Genomic DNA, 21,812 nt, shown 5'->3' on the forward strand with positions numbered 1-21,812 from the left:
GTCCTTTCTTTATCACTTGTTCAGGCAAGATACAAAATAATAAAAATTTATGCGGGGATCTGTGAAGAGAGAAAATGTACAAAATACAGTTCAGCAACGAATTCATCTTTTGAACTTAAAATCATTTAGCTTAGTAGTTCTTGAGCTATGATTACCTTTCAAAGTAATAAAGCTATTGTTGCAGCTTTAGACTGTATATACATACTGCCAGTACCAATGACCAATTCATTAAAAAAGGCAAATGAGTTATTAAAAAAAAAAAAGCCTGATAAAAGTTATCTAACTGAACTCCCTGCTTTCTAATTGGCTATGCCAGAGTATACTTGCAGCTCTGGCCACTACAGAAGCACAAATTGGGCATCATCTACTGATTGACAAGTGCTGAGATTAGGCAAATCAAATATTTTCTGGTCTGTTCTCTGAGTATTTCTAGACCCAATGTGCTTTAAGTGTCTTTGTGTACAACCATATTTGACTTACCATATTTTTCATGTAATATAAGCTTTGAGTATCAAAGATTTTCTTACTTTGTGTTAAAAAAAGAAGAAAACATTAAATTGTATGTTAATGTAATGGACAAGGTACACGTTCACCCTGGAAATTTTAATATAAGTTTTGCAAATTTAATTTAGTAGCTTACTGATCCTGTGATGCTCATGGAATTGGTTTGACAAAGTCATATGAAACAAAATGTGCTTATGAAACTATGGTCATAGAAGATGAAAGGATATAATCACCAGAAATAAACATTTTCTTATTTATAATGAAATACAATTTAACATAACAGGAAATTTTAAAAAGTCCTCTGAAACCATCTGAATGTTCTTTCAAAAAGTTAATTTTATGAAGAGAGAACCCAGAATAATTATATACTAAAAATTGCAATTGAAACTTCATAAATTATTTCATGGGAGTAAGAACTATGAACTTCATGATCTGAAATAGTCACTTAAAACTGTAAGATTCTGGAATAGATATAGTTGTGAAACAGTATAAATGAATGAGTAATGTGATCCAAAGCATAAAGTTATTGGATGCTAATTTTAGAAAGACTCACAGCAGGTTAAATAGATTAAACATTTTGTATTGAAAAAAAATCTATTGATGTTTCAAAATTACATGCAATAAAATATGAACAGCTGGTTCTCTTTTATGCGTTTCCATGCAAAAGTGATTATTTTCTACTGGGGGAATTACTGACTGATTTATTTCCTAGCTCCATTTGCTCACATTTTAATGTCCCTAAATGCTTTAAATGCTTAGAAGAGGCCGTTCTTTGCAAGTAAATGTATTTGAAATGATTAAAAAAGTGTCAAATTTTAATACCTTTTCAATCATTGATTGAATATATATATATTACACTCAATTTTTCAAGGACAATTTCAAACAGTGCCAGATGAAATAGAAATGCCTAGATGATACCAACCGTGATAACTGAGCACAAAAAAGCCACTTGTTGTGAAATCACTGTGGAATTTGATTAGAATCTGATTTGAAGTGCTATAGACTGATTCCAAAGCAGTATTGCCACTGAATTGCCCGATCTGAGGTGAGTTTTGGTCTGGTCCATCCCTATAGGAGAGACATAGAGCAGGGAGGGGAGAAAGGGAGAGTGAGATTGATTTTTTTTGGAAAGTTTCACACAAAGTTTAATGAAAGTATTATATATGAGATGATAAAGATGCAGTGGATGAAATAATCAACGAGTGCCAAATCATATTGGTATATGTTTTTTTAGGTGATAACATATTTAAAAAGATCACATTTTTACCCAAAAGAAATGTACCCATATTAGCTGTAATCAATTAAATTGTCTTTGGTTTCCTGACCACAGCCCAGATCTTCCCAAATGCTTGAGGTTTGCCTTCCTTTTATTTTCTTCAAAATAATCTTGAGAATCATAGACTGTTAAATTTAGAATGAATTTTAGAAGTCACATGTTAATTCGATTAACCAATTGTCAATAGTTAATTCAGCTATTTTCTGTTTAGTTTAAATAGAGATGCTTTAATTAACAGGATAATAATAATACAAATATAATATTTTATGATGAATTATTATGACAGAAATTCAGTAGTTGTATTAAATAACTTATTGGAATACAGGCTTTTAATTTCACTAGTTCTGTATATAGAGAACTTTCTTACCTTAAACTTACTCTGGTTTAATTCCCAGGTTTTGCATATTATTTTAATAACAAATTTAAATCATTTTTCACCCATAAAGTTTTTGTTCTATGTGTTTAGCTACTTCATGGGCAAATAAGCTAAAATCTATTTCTCTTGTTTGTCTCATTCTGCAAAACACACACTGTCACCCTCAGTTACTCACACCAATTCAAACATCAGATGGCAATTTGTACAGAGGACTGTGATATATTTTCATTCCTTCCTTGTTTCACTGTTACATACAGTTGAATCAAGCAATAACAATGGTCTTGGCTTACCATACAGTAATGAAATCATAGATTGGTTCTGTTTGAAGAACAGTAAAATTGATGTAGATTCCATTCCCAGGAGGTACTTTTACAAGCCAAAAACAGTCTTGAAAGTTTGGGTATTCATCAGGATATCCAGGAGAGTAAATGGTTCCATTCATTGCAGTTATATTCCCTCCACAAAGAGCTACAGAAAAAAAAAAAAAAAAAACCACAAAACAAAATATTTAAGTAGAATCACAATAAACTGATTATAAAGAAAAAGGTAAACATTTCATACCTCTTAAACAGTATAAAAGACATGTGTTATGTTTTTCCCACAGTTAAGGTATGCAAAATAAAGCTGGAAACCATGAACCAAACAGTGAGCTTTTATTTATTTTTCAGCATGAGGTATGCTACATAATTAATTCACAACCACTAGATTAGTAAATTGCATTGTTGTCTCTTCTTTCAAATACTTTATCCATATATATACACTGTTCAACTTTTGTCTTATAGCATGTATAAATATAAGGCCTTATAAAGAGGTTCAAGCCATTTTTATTTAAAAGTTTTTTTTATTTTCTTTAGAAGAAATGAGCCCAAATTCAGTAGCAGTATCTGGGTTACTGGTTTATATAAGAATGATTACTAAACAAACACAGATGCACTCATCAGACATCACACAGAAGAAGCTCTAAAGTGTTAACAAACTTTACTTTTGCATCCAGTGAAGAAGGTTGGGTCTCCTGCCGATAATGACAAAAGCAGTTATTCATTATGGAACCTTAGGTCTTTGATCTGGGTACTAACTGTAATTCTACAACTAAAAGAAAAACTGTATATTTAGCATGCGATTTGAAGAGGAAAACAAACAAAAAAAGAGGACCAAAACAAGAATTATTAAACATAGATGATATCACCTAAAGGACAGCTTCAATTTCGAAGCATACCTTCACACCTTGGAAGTGGATGATTCCAATTGCGACTCACTCCATGAAGGCAAGTGAGAGCTGAATTTCCAATCAACGTGTAACCAGGGAAACATTCAAATGAAATGGTTTGGCCCACAGTAAAATCATTGCCGATTACAAAACCATTTCGAAATGGGCGTGGATCAGGACAGCTTTGCAACTGATAGGCTGGAAAAGGTAAAAAGAAAGTTTTTCCTTTTTGAATTTCGAAAGACCACAGAGTATTATTTGAAACCTGCAAAATAGATGTAGTGCTGCTTGCAGTTGATTATAAATAGTAACTCAGGTTTGTAATAAATGTCAGTGTATGATATGAATTTCTTATGTCTAATTTTCATATTAATTTTTTAGTACAATTTATTAAGATGCATTGTTTTTTCTCCCACTTATGAAATCTATCTCAATTATAAGTTTTAGTGAAAATGTAAATTACCCTTATAGCCACAATTTTAATCAAACATATTCTGATCCCTTTATCTATAATGCAACTGCTTCCTGGTTCATTGCATGTACATAAAATAAAATAAATATATGTATAAGCCTAATTCTGAGCCTTTTTGAACCTTTTTTTAGCTAATTTTTCCTCTAAAAGAAACAAACCACACTATCTCTCTATTGAGCTTCTAGCAGAGACTACTTTGCTACTGACCATTAAATTCCTTTTATAAAAAACTTTTTTTATTTTTTAGTAATTCCAAAGTTACACAAAGGTTGCAAGATTAGTAAGAACTCCAGTATGCCTTCAGGCACATTTTCCAATTGTTAACTCTGACACATTTTTTTCATCATTCTCTCTTCTTCCCCCCACCCACCCCCATCTACATATATATATGTGTGTATATATGTATGTGTGAACACACTTTTTTCTTTCCAGATTAGTTGAGAATAAGTTGACCCATCACTGCTATTTCATAAAGAAAAGGATACTTCTATGCAACCACAAAATTGAGAAAATTAACATTGAGACCATTAAATTCTAAATTCCCCAAAACAAAAACTTATATTTAAAGCTGAATAAGCTACTGTAAGTTGCTTATTAAAATATTACTCTAATTTTTAAATTAAAGGTTTCAGAATTAATGAACAGTCTTTTTAAGATGTTAAGTGCTTTTATTCTAATTTTTTCATTTGAATTAATATTCCACAAACAAAATATATCAAAACCAAAACAATCATGTCAATTGAAGACTAATGTATATCATTTGATCATTAGGAGTTGGGATATATTATTCTATGAAATAAACCCTTTCAATTTTCACTCACATGTAAAAGATAATTTTTTCCAGTTTTATTGAAATATAACTGAAATACAGCACTGCATGAATTTAAGGTATACAATAAAATGATTTGAATTAGATGTATTATGAAATGATCATGATAAGTTTAGTTAGCTAGATAATATTGAATAGGGTAAGACTCATAGACAAATGTATGATCCTGTGATATTTTATACAACATTTCATCTTTCTATGCTATTTAGTTTAATAAGGAAGAATAGGAAATAGATTTTAAATGTTCAGGAGAAAGTTCCCATCCTAATATCATATATAATACAGAGTTTAACAAACCCAATAATGTTGTCAGTAATAATGTTAACTTTGGAACCAAGTTCTTTAGTAGAAGGGTACACTTAATTGTATACTATGCATTTTCCCAAAATTCAGAATGTTTTTAAGGTCTAATCGCAAAATCACCTAAAAATAACATTGATTCCGTGAATCTGTATCAAGTAACCTATATCTCAAAAAAATGTCATTAGCTCAATGATATAAATTCAGTAAAAGAAGAGACAGTTTTAAAATTCAGTGTACTTGTGTCAATCAAGATGGCTGTGTGGGAAGATGTGGAGTTAGCCTCTCCCCATAACTAGAGTGCCTGCCAGCTGCTGGTGGGGGACTTTGAGGCCCAAGGAGATAGAAGGAACCCCTAAGTGAACTGGTAGGACGTGGGGGGACTGAGGGGGGAGAAGTGGAGGTCAGACAGTATTGGCACCCCTGAGGCCAGGGAGATCAGAAGAGGCAGGCAGGAGGGACTCTCTGGGAAAGGCGGGAGAGGAGCAGTGGGCAATCGCCTGGCCCACTCAGGCTGGGGAGGTTGCTGAGTATCCAAGCCGGTACTCCCCTCTAAAGCCCCCTCCAGGCCACGTGGGCCCTTGGGGGCATAGGAGGGAGGCTGGGGAGATCAGTAGAAGAAGGCGGGAGGAGCCATTCAGGAGGAGTGGGAGAGGAGTGGAGGGTGATTGCCCCACCCACTCAGGCCCAGGGAGCCTGCTGAGCTCCCAGGCTGGTCCCCTGCCTTCCAGAGCCATCCCCACACTCCCCTCGGCCACATTGGTCCTGGAGGCATAGGAGGGAGGCCAGGGAGATCAGGAGAGGCAGGCAGGAGGGGCCCTCCTAGACTGGAGGAGCAAGAGAGGAGAGGATGGCATTTGCCCTACCCACTCGAGTCCAGGAAGCCTGCTGGGCTCCCAGGTGAGGTCCCCTGTCCTCTGAGATCAGGAGTGGGCCGCATACCTGTGTCCCATCTGTTCCTTGAGCCCAAGCCTCACCCCCCACAGCCCCCAGGGCCTATCCAGCACTGTGGGTCCTAAGTATAGGCCCCACCCACTACCCAAACCTCACCCTTGCTTAGGCCCCACCCTGCACAGCCAACACCTTCTCCCCCCTGCCCTTTTTTTTCATTCTTTTCCCTCCTCCTCTTTTTTACTATTGTGGTACTGATGTACATTCTGGATGTTGATTCATCTATATTTTTATTTTTATATTCGTTCTAAAATATCTGTTAGTTTCCTAGTCTAATTTTATTTTTTACTTTGTTATTGTTCTCTCTGTCTTTTTTGCCACCCCACATGGCTTGCAGGATCTTGGTTCACGAGCAGGGGTCACGCCAAAGCTCCTGTGGCAGGAGCTCTGAGTCTGAACTGCTGGACTAACAGAGAACCTCAGATGCCAGGAAATATTCATCAGAGTGAGGTCTCATGGAGTTCCTCATCTCAGCACTAAGACCCAGCTCTACCCAATAGCCTACAAACTGCAGTGTTGGAAGGCTCAGGCCAAACGACCAGTAAGACAGGAACACAATGCCACCCATAAAAGAAGAAAAGAAAAAAAAAGAGACAGCAAAAAAAATATGTCATAGATGAACAAGCAAGGTAAAAACCTACATGACCAAATAAATGAAGAGGAAATAGGCAACCCACCTGAAAAAGAATTAAGAGTAATGATAGTAAAATGATCCAGAATCTCAGAAGTAGACTGGAGGCACAGATTGAGAAAATAAAAGACATATTTAACAAAGATCTAGAAGAACTAAAGAACAAATGAACAGAGATTAACAACACAATAACTGAAATGAAAAATACAGTAGAAGGAATCAATAACAGAATAACTGAGGCAGAAGAACGAATAAATGAGCTGGAAGACAAAATGGTGGAAATAATTGCTGACAAGCAGAATAAGGAAAAAAGAATGAAAAGAATTGAAGACAATCACAGAGACTTCTGGGACAACACTAAATGCACCAATATTTGAATTATAGGGGTCTCACAAGAAGAAGAAAAAAATAAAGGGTCTGAGGAAATATTTGAAGAGATTATAGTCAAAAACGTTCCTAACATGGGAAAGGAAATATTCACCCAAGTCCAGGAAGCACAGAGAGTCCCATACAGGATAAACCCTAGGAAAAACATACCAAGACACATATTAATCTAACTAACAAAAATTAAATTCAAAGAAAAAATATTAAAAGCAGCAAGGGAAAAACAAAAAAACAACATACAAAGGAATCCCCATAAGGTTATCAGCTGAGTTTTCAGCAGAAACTCTGCAGGCCAGAAGGGAGTGGAAGGATATAAAGTGATGAAAGAGGAAAACCTACAACCAAGATTACTCTACCCTGCAAGGATCTCATTCAGATTCGATGGAGAAGTTAAAAGCTTTTCAGACAAGCAAAAGCTAAGAGAATTCAGCACCACCAAACCAGCTTTACAACAAATGGTAAAGAAACTTCTCTAGGTGGGAAACACAAGAGAAGAAAAAGACCCACAAAAACAAATCCAAAGCAAATAAGAAAATGGTAATAGGAACATACATATAGATAATACCTTGAAGTAAATGGATTAAATGCCCCAACCAAAAGACACAGACTGGCTGAATGGATAAGAAAACAAGACCCATATATATGCTGTCTACAAGAGACCCACTTCAGACCTTGGGACACATACAGACTGAAAATGAGAGGATGGAAAAAGATATTCCCTGCAAATGGAAATCAAAGAAAGATGTAGTAGCAATATTTGTATCAGATAAAAGAGATTTAAAAATAAAGATTGTTACAAGAGATAAGGAGGGACACTACATAATGATCAAAGCATCAATCCAAGAAGAAGATATAACAATTATAAATGTTTATGCATCTAACATAGGAGACTTCAATACATAAGGCAAATGTTAACAACCATGAAAGGAGAAATCGATGGTAACACAATAATAGTAGGGGACTTGCAAACCCTGCTTACACCAATGGAGAGATCATCCAAAGAGAAAATAAATAAGGAAACACAAGCTTTAAATGACACATTAAAGAAGATGGACTTAATTGATATTTAAAGGACATTCCATCCAAAAACAACAGAATACACTTTCTTCTCAAACATAAAACATTCTCCAGGATAGATCACATCTTGGGTCACAAATCAAGCCTCAGAAAATTTAAGAAAATTGAAATCATATCAAGCATCTTTTCTGACCAAAACACTATGAGATTGGAAATCAATTACAGGAAAAAAAGATGGTAAAAAACACAAATACATGGAGGCTAAACAGTGAGCTACTAAATAACCAAGAGATCACTGAAAAATCAAAGAAGAAATAAAAATATACATGGAAGCAAATCACAACGAAAACATGGTGACCCAAAACCTATGGGAATCAGCAAGCAGTTCTAAGAGGGAAGTATATAGCAATTCAATCTCACCTCAAGAAACAAGAAAAATATCGAATAAACAATCTACCCCTAATTTAAAACAACTAGAGACAGAAGAACAAAGAAAACCCAAAGTCAGTAGAAGGAAAGAAATCATAAAGATTGAAGCAGAAATAAATTAAATAGAAGCAAAGAAATCAATAGCAAAGATCAATAGAACTAAAAGCTGGTTCTTTGAGAAGATAAACAAAATTGATAAACCCTTAGCCAGACTCATCAAGAAAAAAAGGGAGAAGATGCAAATCAATAAAATTAGAAATGAAAAAGGAGAAATCACAACTGACACTGCAGAAATACAAAGGATTATAAGAGACTCCTACAAAAAAACTATATGCCAAAAAAATGGACAACAACAAAGAAATGGACAACTTTCCAAGACTGAACTAGGAAGAATTAGAAAATATAAACAGACCTATCACAAGTAATGAAATTGAAACCATAATTAAAAATCTTTCAACAAACAAAAGCCCAGGACCAAATGGCTTCGCAGGCGAATTCTATCAAATATTTAGAGAATAGTTAACACCAATCCTTCTCAAACTCTTCCAAAAAATTTCAGAGGGAGAAACACTGCCAAATTCATTCTACGAAGCCACCATTCCACTGATAGCAAAACTCAAAAATATATCACAGAAAAAGAAAGTTATAGACCAATATCACTGATGAACAGAGATGCAAAAATCCTGAACAAAATACTAGCAAACAGAATCCAACAACACATTAAAAGAATCATACACCACGATCAAGTGGGATTTATCCCAGGGATGCAAGGATTCTCCTGTATATGCAAATTAATCAATGTGATACACCACATTAACAAATTAAGGAGTAAAAACTATATGATCATCTCAATAGATGCAGAAAAGGCTTCTGAAAAAATTCAACACCGATTTGTGATAAAAACTCTCCAGAAAATGGGCATAGGGGGAACCTACTTCAACATAATAAAGGCCATATATGACAAACCCACAGCAAACATCATACTCAATGGTGAAAAACTGAAAGCATTTCCACTAAGATCAGGAACAAGACAAGGATGTCCACTCTCACCACTCTTATTCAACATAGTTTTGGAAGTCCTAGCCACAGCAATCAGAGAAGAAAAAGAAATAAAGGGAATATAAATAGGAGAAGAACAGGTAAAACAGTCACTGTTTGCTGACGACATGATACTGTACATAGAAAATCCTGAAGATGCCACCAGAAAACTACTAGAACTAATCAATGAATTTTGTAAGGTTGCAGTATACAAAATCAATGCACACAAATCTCTGGCATTCCTATACGCCAATAATGAAAAATATGACAGAGAAATTAAGGAAACACTTCCATTTACCACTGCAACAAAAAGAATAAAATACCTTGGAATAAACCTGCCTAAGGAGGCAAAAGACTTGTACTCAGAAAACTATAAAACACTGATGAAAGAAATCAAATATGACATAAACAGATGGAGAAATATACCATGTTCTTGGATTGGAAGAATCAATATTGTGAAAATGACTATACTACCCAAAACAATCTACAGATTCAATGCAATCCCTATCAAGCTGCCAATGGCACTCTTCACAGAATTAGAACAAAAATTTTTACAATTCATATGGAAACACAAAAGACCCTCAATAGTCAAAGCAATCTTGAGAAAGAAAAACAGAGCTTGAGGAATCAGGCTCCCCAACTTCAAAATACAACACAAAGCTACAGTAATCAAGACAGTATGGTACTGGCACAAAAACAGAAATATAGATCAATGGTACAGGATAGAATGCCCAGAGATAAATGTATGCACATATGATCACTTAATTTATGACAAAGGAGGCAAGAACATACAATGGAGAAAAGACAGCCTCTTCAATAAGTGGTCCTGGGAAAACAGGACAGCTACATGTAAAAGAATGAAATTAGAACACTACCTAACACCAAACAGAAAAATAAACTACAAATGGATTAAAGACGTAAATTTAAGACCAGACACTATAAAACTCTTAGAGGAAAACACAGGAAAAACACTCTTTGACTTTTTTACCCACCTCCTAGAGTAACGGAAATAAAAACAAAAATAAACAAATGGGACTTAATTAAACTTAAAAGCTTTTGCACAGCAAAGTAAACCATAAACAAGAGACAACCCTCAGAATGTGAGAAAATACTTGCAAATAAAACAACAAAGGATTATTCTCCAAAATATACAAATAGCTCATGGAGCTCCATATGAAATAAACAAACAATCCACTGAAAAAATGGGCAGAAGACCCAAATATAAATTTCACCAAGGAAGACATACAGATGGCCAAGAGGGACATGAAAAGATGCTCAACATCACTAATTACTAGAGAAATGCAAATCAAAACTACAATGAGGTATCACCTCATGCCAGTCAGAATGGCCATGATCAAAAAATCTAGAAACAATAAATGCTGGAAAGGGTGTGGAGAAAAGGGAACCCTCCTGCACTGTTGGTGGGAAAGTAAATTGATACAACCACTCTGGAAAATAGTATGGAGGTTCCTTAAAAAACTAAAATTAGAACTACCATATGACCCAGCAATCCCACTACTGGGTATATAATATACCCTGAGAAAACCATAATTCAAAAAGAGACATATACCACAATGTTCATTGCAGCACTATTTACAATAGCCGTGACATGGAACCAACCTACGTGTCCATTGACAGATGAATGGATAAAGAAGATGTGGCACATATATACAATGGAATATTACTCAGCCATAAAAAGGAATGAAAGTGAGCTATTTTTAGTGAGGTGGATGGATCTAGAGACTGTCATACAGAGTGAAGTAAGTCAGAAAGAGAAAAACAAAAACTGTATTCTAACGCATATATATGGAATCAAAAAAAAAAAAAAAAGGTACTGATGAACCTAGTTGCAGGGCAGGAATAAAGTGGTATACATAGAGAATGGACTTGAGGACATGGGGTGGGAAGGGGAAGCTGGGGCGAAGTGAGAGTAGCATCCACATATATACACTACTGAATGTAAAATAGTTGGCTGGTGGGAAGCAGCAGCATAGCACAGGGAGATCAGCTCGGTGCTTTGTGATGACCTAGAGGAGTGGGATAGGGAGGGTGGGAAGGAACCTCAAGCGGGAGGGGATATGAAGACGTGTATGCATATGGCTGATTCACTTTGTTGTGCAATGGAAACTAACACAGTATTGTGAAGCAATTATACTCCAATAAAGATCTATTTTAAAAAATAAATAGAATAAAGAACTAGTGAAAAAAATAATATAAAATTCAGTGTAATTCACAAATAATATCTAGTGGTCATTGTAATACATTGTGGCACATGTCAATAATATTAATACAGTATTATATCAATAACAGTAACAAATGCTATATCTTTTAGGATTTTATTATGGAAATAATGAATCTTTTTTCAAGGACACATTGACTGAAAAATGTAGTTAATAAAGTTCAAATTCTAGTTTTACCTCATTCAAATAAGAATATTACTCTGAGAGGTTGAGGGAATTTGAGGGCATAGAAAAGAAGATGAAGTCAGGTTCATCAGGCCCTGTGCACTTGCTAGAGAAGGACCATGTATATAGCTCTGAGTCCTCCAGCAGCAAAAAAGAAACTCAGTCAGTTCCCCAACTATTTTTGAAATAATTAGTTTCCTTGGGAACACGGTTAATTTTGTACCAAGAGGTTACAAAAATGATTCCTATTTTATGTAAAGGATGATGTGTGATATGGTGCTCTTAAATTATGTATGCAAGCATAATGCAAACTGTAATCATTTTAGACTCATGTAGTTGGATGTTACAATGTCTATTTTAACTACTCTTAAATTTCCTTTTGTGTATATACTTTTATTCAGCAAATATTTATTGTGCTCTTACTCTTCTAGGCACTTGAAATACATCAATGAACAACACAAAGATGACTGCTCTGATGGAGCTCACATCCAAAAGTATCACATACTCGTAAATCAACTAACTATGCCTCAATAAAAAAATAATTTAATTTAATTATATAATATTATAATTATTATAATGTAATTATAATAAGATAATTTTAATTTAAAATTAAACAAAATATAGCACATACTCATTAAATCCTTAATAATTAGGGCAGATACCTAATCAAAGTTTAAGTTAATTTTGATTAAATATTACAGTCATTGGAACTGCATTGTTTGTGTAAAATATCATCATAACTTTAAATATTTAACTTTAAATCTTAGACTTTTAAGATCTGGAATAGTATAGTAAAAATAGCTAAACTGCACTAAATATTTACTAATGATATATACATCATGATAAATATTTTACATTCATTTTATCATATAAAGTTCAAAACAACTTATCTGAGAGGTACTATTACTAACGCCATTATGAAAATGAAGAAATGGACTTGTGCCCTAGGCCACTTAAGACTGAACATAGAGAATCAGCATTTAAGCCTAAGTCTCCCAGCTGTATATTTCAAAGGGATGGAAATCATGCTCAAGGTCATGCAGCAGTTTTATACTAGAAATAGGCCTAATATGATTGTCAAATTATTTATTTTATATTCTCATAGCAACAGAATGGTATCAAGGAAGGTTATGTTATTCTTTTATTATAAAGTAAAAGAAAATAACTTTACATATAGTAGATGAGTACGACAAAATATCTTTTCAATATACTCATTCTGGTATAAAAGCAGAGATAAATCTTGCCTATCCACCATGCTTTGCTTGACTGCCTTGCTTGATTTGCTTAATTTGATTGTGTATTAAAATTAATTCAATCCTTTCTTCATGGTTAGAATTTGTAAGGCCTCAGAAAGACATCATATCCCCCTATATAGTTGACTGAAAATAGCATTATTTAAAACTCTTCCTGACTGAAGCTTGCTTTGACTTAAGTTCCTTTTTTTTCTAAAACACAATATAGAAAATGCTTAGAGTTAGATCATTAATAGCTGTTTGGAGGCTAAAAGCCTTTCATATTTTTATTATTCCTCTCACCTTGGTATACAATGTGGAACCCTTGTTTGTTTTGTGAATAGTCACTGTGAAAATACAAGCTGGTTTCATGGGTCGTGCTAAATAGGGAAGATGATATTTGAGGACCACTAAGTCGGCCAATAACAGTACTAGTTTCTGCAGATCCACTTCTTACTTCCAAATAATCATGTATGGTTTCTGTAGAAAAATTTACAAACTGCAGATGCACACCTAAGGAAGAAAAACAAACATAATGCTACTCTATTTTTTTACCAGATTAAATGCACACATATACACAAACACATGCTCGCATTAATGTGCTTAAGATATGTTTCCATTTAAGTTGAGAGGCATACTCTCAAGATCTGGGCCATGGGTTTGCTGTCTGCCCAGGACAATTAGCTGTGCTACAGTTGAAAGTAACAGAATACTGTTCTCAAATGCCCACTATTTGTCACATGGGAAAATCTCATTTCACTACATTGTCACCATAGCAAAACTAATCAAGAAAGTGGCTTTCTTGCTCTTTAATACCATTTAAAACTGTAACAACCAATTTTTAAAGATGAAAAGCGACTCAATAATTTGTATTTTGTAAAAGGCCAATTTGAAGCCATAATATGATTGCAAAGTTTTATATATTAACATAATCAGATTTCACGACTGTGTTAGAAATTAGTCATATACAGGGGATAAATTAACTTCTCCAAAATATCATTTGGAAGCATGTAATTTTCAGCATGCTCTTTTAGTATTTTCTCATCAGAAGATAAAGCCAAATTTTATATAATATTCCCAATAAAATCTAGGGGTTATTGCTATATGCTATCATATTACAAAATAGTCTTAATATCTTTATTAACATAAGTAGAATATGAGATAGTTAAATATCTCTGGGATGGAAAAAATAAAATAAAACCCTTATTGAGGTTATGTTTCCTTAATTCAATTAATATTTGATTTTTACTGAATTTGATGTTTTTTTTCCACAACTACCATTCTGCAAATTGTTAGTAATAAAATCTGACAGTTATTGTGTTTTCTTTTTGCTAGGCACTGTTTTAAGTTTTTATACATGCTAACTTATTTAATGTTCATAGTTACGAGAATGAGGAAACTGAGGCACAGGGAAGCTAAATAATATGCTAAGTTTACACAACATCCTAAAAGAGGTGAAATTCAAACTCAGACATTCTGGCTTTCTGAGCTCTTGCTCTTAATAACTAGTGAGGTTCTCAAGTGAAGTCATTTTGTTCCTGGAAAAAGAGTTAAATGGAAATTCACTGTTACATTGAAAAAGAGTTCCATGAACAAATAAATTTGGGAATTATTGAAAATATGCTTTAAAACATTCAACACATTCCTGGACAATCAGACAATCTTCTTAAAACTTTGAATGCCCTATCTTAATATGTGAGGCTTCAAGAAGTGCATATTTTTCTAAAATTTTCCTGAGCCCCTTTTCACAAATTATGTTGCCCATAATTATTTCACAGGCAAGAGAAAATACTTTTTTTTTTTTTTTTTTTTTTGTGGTACACGGGCCTCCCATTGAAGAGCTCAGGCTCCGGACGCGCAGGCTCAGCGGCCATGGCTCACGGGCCCAGCTGCTCCGCGGCATGTGGGATCTTCCCGGACCGGGGCACGAACCCGCGTCCCCTGCATCGGCAGGCGGATTCTCAACCACTGCGCCACCAGGGAAGCCCCGAGAAAATACTTCTTTAACTGTTGATGTGTATTCAATTTTCTTTTAAACATTTATAAATTATCTATTCAAATACATTAGAAGCAATATTTGATTTAGCCAAAACTCAAAGAAAACAGTGGGATTATTTAAATGTAACCAAATCAGAAATGGTCTCAAGTTTTCATTTCTAAAATAGAGAAAGAGAGATGCATATTCTTTTTAATAAACTTGGTTTTTAAAATCAATGAAGCATTAGCAAGAGCTAAGTTGAAGGTGATATAATGACACTATTGCAAATACACGTAATAATTTATTTTAAAATAATTCACTTAGCTCCATAAGCAACATGGGATGAGCCCTCTTAAGTGGCTAGTAAAAGACATAAGGATAACCGTACTGTTTCAAATCTATTATTCATTGATTCTCTTTCAATCAAAGGGCATAGAATTTGACTACAACTTCAAATTAAGGATATTCCCATGTTGTAGCCAGAAAAATTCTCATCAGAAAGCCCCCCAGCATTCTTCTCTCAGTGGCCTACTGTTCTCCCAAAACCTCAGGCCAGTCATAGAGTGTTCAAGTTTGCTGAATTTCATTAGCTTTCTCATCTGCCTTTTTCCATGCGTCAATCTGTTTACCTAGAATTTCTTTCCTGTTCCTCACAAGCTGACCCTCTTTTTGGGGCTTACTCTTACTTATATTTAAAGCCAGAGTTCACACATCACTTCCTCTGACAAACCTTTTTTGCATTTCCTGGACTAGGCTGGATGCCTGTGTACAATCCTGTACTCTTTATTATACTTCACTGCAATAACATATGTGACTATTTGTCTCCTCATCGTGGCTGTAACTTAACTGGGAAAAGGTACAAAGTCTGTTTTACTATGCATTTTATACCTAGCACCTAGCACAATACCTGGAGTATAATGTGTACATGCTCAGTACAGAATTGTCAAAACTATGAGTTTCTGTGAATTTATATAAAACATTTCAACATGAATTTTCATTCTGAGGCTATAGATGCTTTGGGGTAAATGAAGTACGTAAATTTAGTCCTCAATAAGTGAGACAGTACAGAATATCTTAATTGCTCTAAATCCACCAGGTTTGTATTTCAAGGAGTATCTACTCATCTTATTCTTCTGTGATTTAATGAATAAGTCTATCCTCAATCTAACACTTCTATTTATGCATTTACAGCCTAATGGGATATAAAGAAGCTGCAAAAGAATACGTTAGTGACACAAGAGGAAAAAGAATGTATTAAATGTAATATATATATATATATATATATATATATATATATATATATAATGCAATATATCCAAACACTGGCAATTGTAATATTAGAATTAGAAAGGTATTACATCTACATAGGTATTTAAATCTAACAGTAGAAAAATTGTACTAATACTTTTCAAATGTAAATCTTATTTATTTACAATGGCGACTGGATTCAATAGATTACCAGAAAATAATTTATCTATGTACTGCTTGGTTTCAACAAGTAGAAAAGAGTTACAGAAACAATTATACATGAAAATCATGCTGAACTTAATCATTGCCACACACATCTAACTCAGGCTATATCTGTACATATTGATTGGAAAGTATCATAAAGTTTATCTATTTATCATCTATCTATGAAATATTAAAATGCCCATATTCTTTCAATTATCCAAGTACTCCAAGTGAAATGTATATAATCCCAAAGTAAACTATAATTTGTGAATATTTCATAAGTTCTTACTAGACTTTGTTATTTCTTTTTAAGGATGCATTAATGATATAAAAATACTCTTTCACGTGTTTTTAATATACATACCAAAACCTATGGGCAGCTTGATTGTCCACGTGCAATCTAAACTGCTGGGGTAGTTTCCAGGAAACCCAGGGCTGAGGATCACACCACTGAAATCTGACATAGCACCACCACACTGAGCTGCAAGAGAACAGAGGTCCCACTTAAGCCAAAGTACTTTACTGTGTTAAAAACAGACTGAAATGATTTCAAGTCTGAATCAAGTGTCTGAGTTAAAACTGATATAAATTTGAATATTGTCAACTCTCGTTCACTGCGTACTAGTAATCAAATATAATCAATTGACAAGGCATTTTGTAAAATAGCATAAAAGGGTAACATATTTCTTTCCTCAGCAGTAAATACAAGGTAAATCAATTATTGTACAGAAAGGAGTAGCTCATGTGCAGTGAATACAATAACAAAAGGAGCACATATCCTTTTCCATAGCAAGCAGTACATTTCTCATCCTGAAGTACTTCTAGAAATGTTGTGATTAATTCAAAAGATAATATAATTTATAGTAAAATCAAGCCAGCAACATACTATATTGATGAGGGATTCATTTTCACAATAAATGAATTCATTTTCCTCTTTTTGTGAGGAGGCTGAAGATTTTTAAGAAAAATATTGGTTTCTATCGGTAATATGCAAAGGATTCACACACCATCAGATATTGTCTCACTTTATCCTAAAACAGTCTGGACAAAAAATAGGGAAGTATAAAACAAGTAAAAAGATGCACCCATGTTTGAGAATTTAGGCATAAATGTATGCTTTTTGTAGAATCCCTATTATGCTGATTTACAATTGATAAGCTAACCATAAATTATAAAATAAATAATTACCCAAGTTTTAACTTTTACATGATGAGATAGAACTATTTAACATGTATTAATAGAACAATTGCATTTTAGAAGCTAACTCTTTCCTCTAAGTATACATTTTTATCATTTTATCATAGAAGTACTAAAATACACATCTCAATTGAGGGTTGAAGAATCAAATTTTATGACTGCACATCAAGTTTGAAAGTTACCCATACATTTACCTACAATTTCATTATTTATTGTTATAAATAGCAACAGATAGATAATCAAACTTCAGGTTATATATCATAAAGGCAAATTCAGTAGAACAATTTATCAATGTTCTATGTGATATTAATAGCCAGTTTGACAGCTATCTTTAACTATGTGAACTGAATAAATTATGTATAAAGCAGATTTTACTAAGGGGATATATATAACCTTGTAGTTAATGTGCATATAAGCCTTTCTTTTGAAGTTGTAATTACCATTGAGATCTGAAGATACACCTTTATATTTTTCCATCCTTCTCAAATCTCAGTTCATCAATCTTTAAACCAGAGCAATTTTCAACATATATAAACCGCTAAAGATCGCCAATTCATTTTCCTAAAATTTGATTGCCCACATATGTTCATTACACAATCTGATAATTAGCAAGTGGTAGAGAAAATATTTTGGCCAATGAAAAGTACTTTTAAGTTTCTGGCAAGAATGCAATTGTAGGTTTCTTTTGCTTTATTCTGAATTTTGAGTGAAAGAACACAAGGACTCTTTTGCTTTCTTGCCTTCACTATCTCAAGTGTTTGAGCTGCTCACTGCCCCTCTAATTCTGCAGTTTTCCATCTCTTTAGAAATGAGCTGAAAATCCTGGCCTCTGCATTGCCCACCTTTCTAGAGTGTAAATCCCAAAATCAGAGAAGAAAGAAGGAAAGAATAAAAAGTAAACAGATAATGAAAGAGAAAGAAAAGGAATAACCATAAAGGATGAGAAGAAAACTCCAAAAAGCGCATGTGCCTTCAGCTCCTACTCATGTCTATTTTCTCAGAGACTCTGCAATTTCATGCACCCCTAGGCCTTGATAGAGAATGCTGTGTTTCACCAGAAGTTTCACATTAGACTCTTTTGAGGCCCATTATACTGTTTTTCTTAAGGACACAACCATAGCACAGTCCTCCGAGATAAAATCATCTTTGATTCTTCCTCCAGATTTGTCTCTATTATGTAAAAATCTCAAGTGACTTTTCTTTCCTTCCATCAAAATATATGGCAGACTGTTTATTTTCCAGTTCATGAGACTGTAACCTTGATACCTGATGACTAGAGTTTTAAAACATTCTCTTAATCAGCCTCCTGCCTTCATTCTCTCCTTATGATATGGCCATGATGTCAATTTAGACACTTTGTCTATCAAATATAGTACAAGTTCACGCCCAAAATTTATAAAATACAAAAAAAAAAGAATACAAAAGAAATAACAGTGCTCTGGAATTCCACTACCCATAGATAACCTGTCTACCTTTATATTCTTTTATTTCTCTGCAGAAAAATACATATGCACGTATGTGTTTATATGTTTACGTATATAATGAAAATAGGATCATACTCTGAATCACTTTAAGCCTTGTTATATTTGACTATATATTATAAACTTTGAGTTATTATATATTCCATTATAATGTTCACTTCCTTTTTCTACATTATTGGACCCTTAAGTTATTGCATATTTTTCACTATAATAACTACCACTATAAATGCCCTGTGTATTTCAGGTTCAGTGCTAAATATTTTTATGCATTCTCTCATTTAATTCTCACGATGGGCTTATGAGGTGGACATTACTAACCCATTTCAACAGATGAACAAACAGAATAATACATTTGCCAGACACAGCTGTTGTACCTTAGCTGAAAATCAAATGAAGATATATTGGACATCAAAATATAAGTATTTAATACAGTTTCATACAAATTTATCCTATAAAATAAAATGTAAATTTCCAGTTTAATTTTATTAAAATATCACTTCCATCTAGTACTTCCCTTGTTAACAATATACAATGGAATACAGACTTAATCAAAATGCAGTATTTTACCTAAAAACTGAGCAATTTGTTAACAGTAATAATTGGTGCTAGTAATATAGCAAGATGGAAATTGTCATATAATTGAGTGGTATTTAAATTGATACAACCTTCTGAAAGCAATTTGGCAATATTAAAGCATTTAAGTAGTTATATGCAATGACAGTTAGGAAGGCACATGAAAAACACTTATAAATAAAGAAATGCATGTAAATGTGTACCAAATGTATATAAATGTATATCAAAAAGACAAAAAACTAAGCTAACAAAAGAGAATAACTATACAAATTAGACTATGCTATGTACCATAAAGGCATTGTAAAAATCAAATTTTTGAAAACATGTTATGGTATGGGAAATTCTTCTAAGTGAATGTCAAGAAGGAAAACATTATAAAAAATATACATACTGTAGAATCCCCAAACTTTAATTTGTTCATTAAACAATATTTATTGGATGTCTACTTAAGATAATAACTGTTCTTGGTACTGGGGATACAGTAATGAACAAAAGACCAAAACTCTATGCTCTCATATCAGCAGAATATATATAGTAATTATTTTGTTCTTTGTACTCATTTACATTCTTAATTTTTATACTTAATTGGATACACACACACATACAGACCCCACATACATAACACACACACACATAAATGGCATTGTCTGTATATATAAATTTTAACAATAGGCATTATATATATATATATATATACACAACTTTATAACTGGCATTATATGCAAATTATAATACCTGAAGAAATATATCATTCAAAAAATGTCATCCAATCTAAAGTCTGAATGCTTTTGTGTGTGTGTGTGTGTGTGTGTGTGTGTGTGTGTGTGTGTGTGTGTGTGCAGTACGTGGGCCTCTCACTGTAGTGGCCTCTCCCGTTGCGGAGCACAGGTTCTGGACACGCAGGCTCAGCGGCCACGGCTCACGGGCCCAGCCGCTCAGCGGCACGTGGGATCTTCCCGGACCGGGGCACAAACCCGCGTCCGCTGCATCGGCAGGCGCGTACTCTCAACCACTGAGCCACCAGGGAAGCCCTAAGTCTGAATGCTTTTAATATCTTTTGCCAATTAAACATTATTTTCCGGTACTCTCCAACAAAAATTGCACACATGATACATAGGCATTATGGACTGAATTGTGTCTCCCCCCAATATTCATGTTAAAGCCCTAACTCCCAAATGTGACTGTATTTGGAGATGAGATGCCTTCTTTAAGGAGGTAATTACGGTTAAATGAAGTCATAAGGTGGAGCTCTAATCTAATAGTACCGGTGTCCTTACAAGAAGAGAAAGAGATAGGGGAGCTCCTTCACAGAGAAAAGACTATGTGAAGATGTAGGGAGAAGATAGTCTTCTACAAGCCAAGGAAAGAAGTGCTCAGAAGAAAACAACCCTGCCAGCGCCTTGATCTTGAACTTCTAGCTTCTAGAACTGTGACAAAATAAAATCCTGTTGTCGGGCTTCCCTGGTGGCACAGTGGTTGAGAGTCCGCCTGCCGATGCAGGGGAAACGGGTTCGTGACCCGGTCCGCGAAGATCCCACGTGCCGCGGAGCGGCTGGGCCCGTGAGCCATGGCCGCTGAGCCTGCGCGTCTGGAGCCTGCGCTCCGCAACGGGAGAGGCCACAACAGTGAGAGGCCCGCGTACCGCAAAAAAAAAAAAAAAAAAAAAAATTCCTGTTGTTGAAGCCATCCAGTCTGTAGTATTCTGTTACAGCAGCCCAAGCAAACTAATATAATACAGGTTTGTTCACTGTACATTGGCACAGTCACACCAATTATTTTGGTTTTGCCCTTTTTCCTACTCAGAAAGGGTAGTCTTCTTCATTCATTTATCTTAATTACACCTATCATCCAGAACTCTTCGTAAATTTTACGGACTGAATTTATTTCCCAATGACTTCAGTCAATACCAATCTCATCTTTCTTAAATTCCATCACATAGTCAATGGTATTATTTGACACTAAATTATTCTTATTTCATTTCTTTTATTTCTACAACTCTAAATGGTAAACGAATGTTTTAATTATGGAGATCATACCTCAAACTTTTTTTTTTCCTACTCTATAGAGCCCAGTATATTAA

General features: G+C 34.3%; 1 protein-coding gene across 7 annotated transcripts in view; it reads right to left on the reverse strand.

Annotated features, from left to right (window-relative positions):
- The window catches only part of CSMD3 (CUB and Sushi multiple domains 3), a 1,102,347-nt gene that overhangs the window by 102,839 nt on the left and 977,696 nt on the right, over positions 1–21,812 (reverse strand). For all 7 annotated transcript variants that reach the window (XM_059042775.2, XM_067017123.1, XM_067017122.1 and 4 more), the window contains 5 exons: positions 16,846–16,962; positions 13,355–13,564; positions 3,373–3,561; positions 2,447–2,624; positions 1,427–1,572 (listed from right to left, as the gene is read on the reverse strand). In XM_059042775.2, the coding sequence (XP_058898758.1) occupies positions 1,427–1,572; positions 2,447–2,624; positions 3,373–3,561; positions 13,355–13,564; positions 16,846–16,962 (840 nt within the window). The remainder of the gene's footprint in view (positions 1–1,426; positions 1,573–2,446; positions 2,625–3,372; positions 3,562–13,354; positions 13,565–16,845; positions 16,963–21,812) is intronic.

Source organism: Kogia breviceps, chromosome 17 (assembly GCF_026419965.1).
Source record: "Kogia breviceps isolate mKogBre1 chromosome 17, mKogBre1 haplotype 1, whole genome shotgun sequence".
In the NCBI taxonomy this organism is placed as follows: Eukaryota; Metazoa; Chordata; class Mammalia; order Artiodactyla; family Physeteridae; genus Kogia; species Kogia breviceps.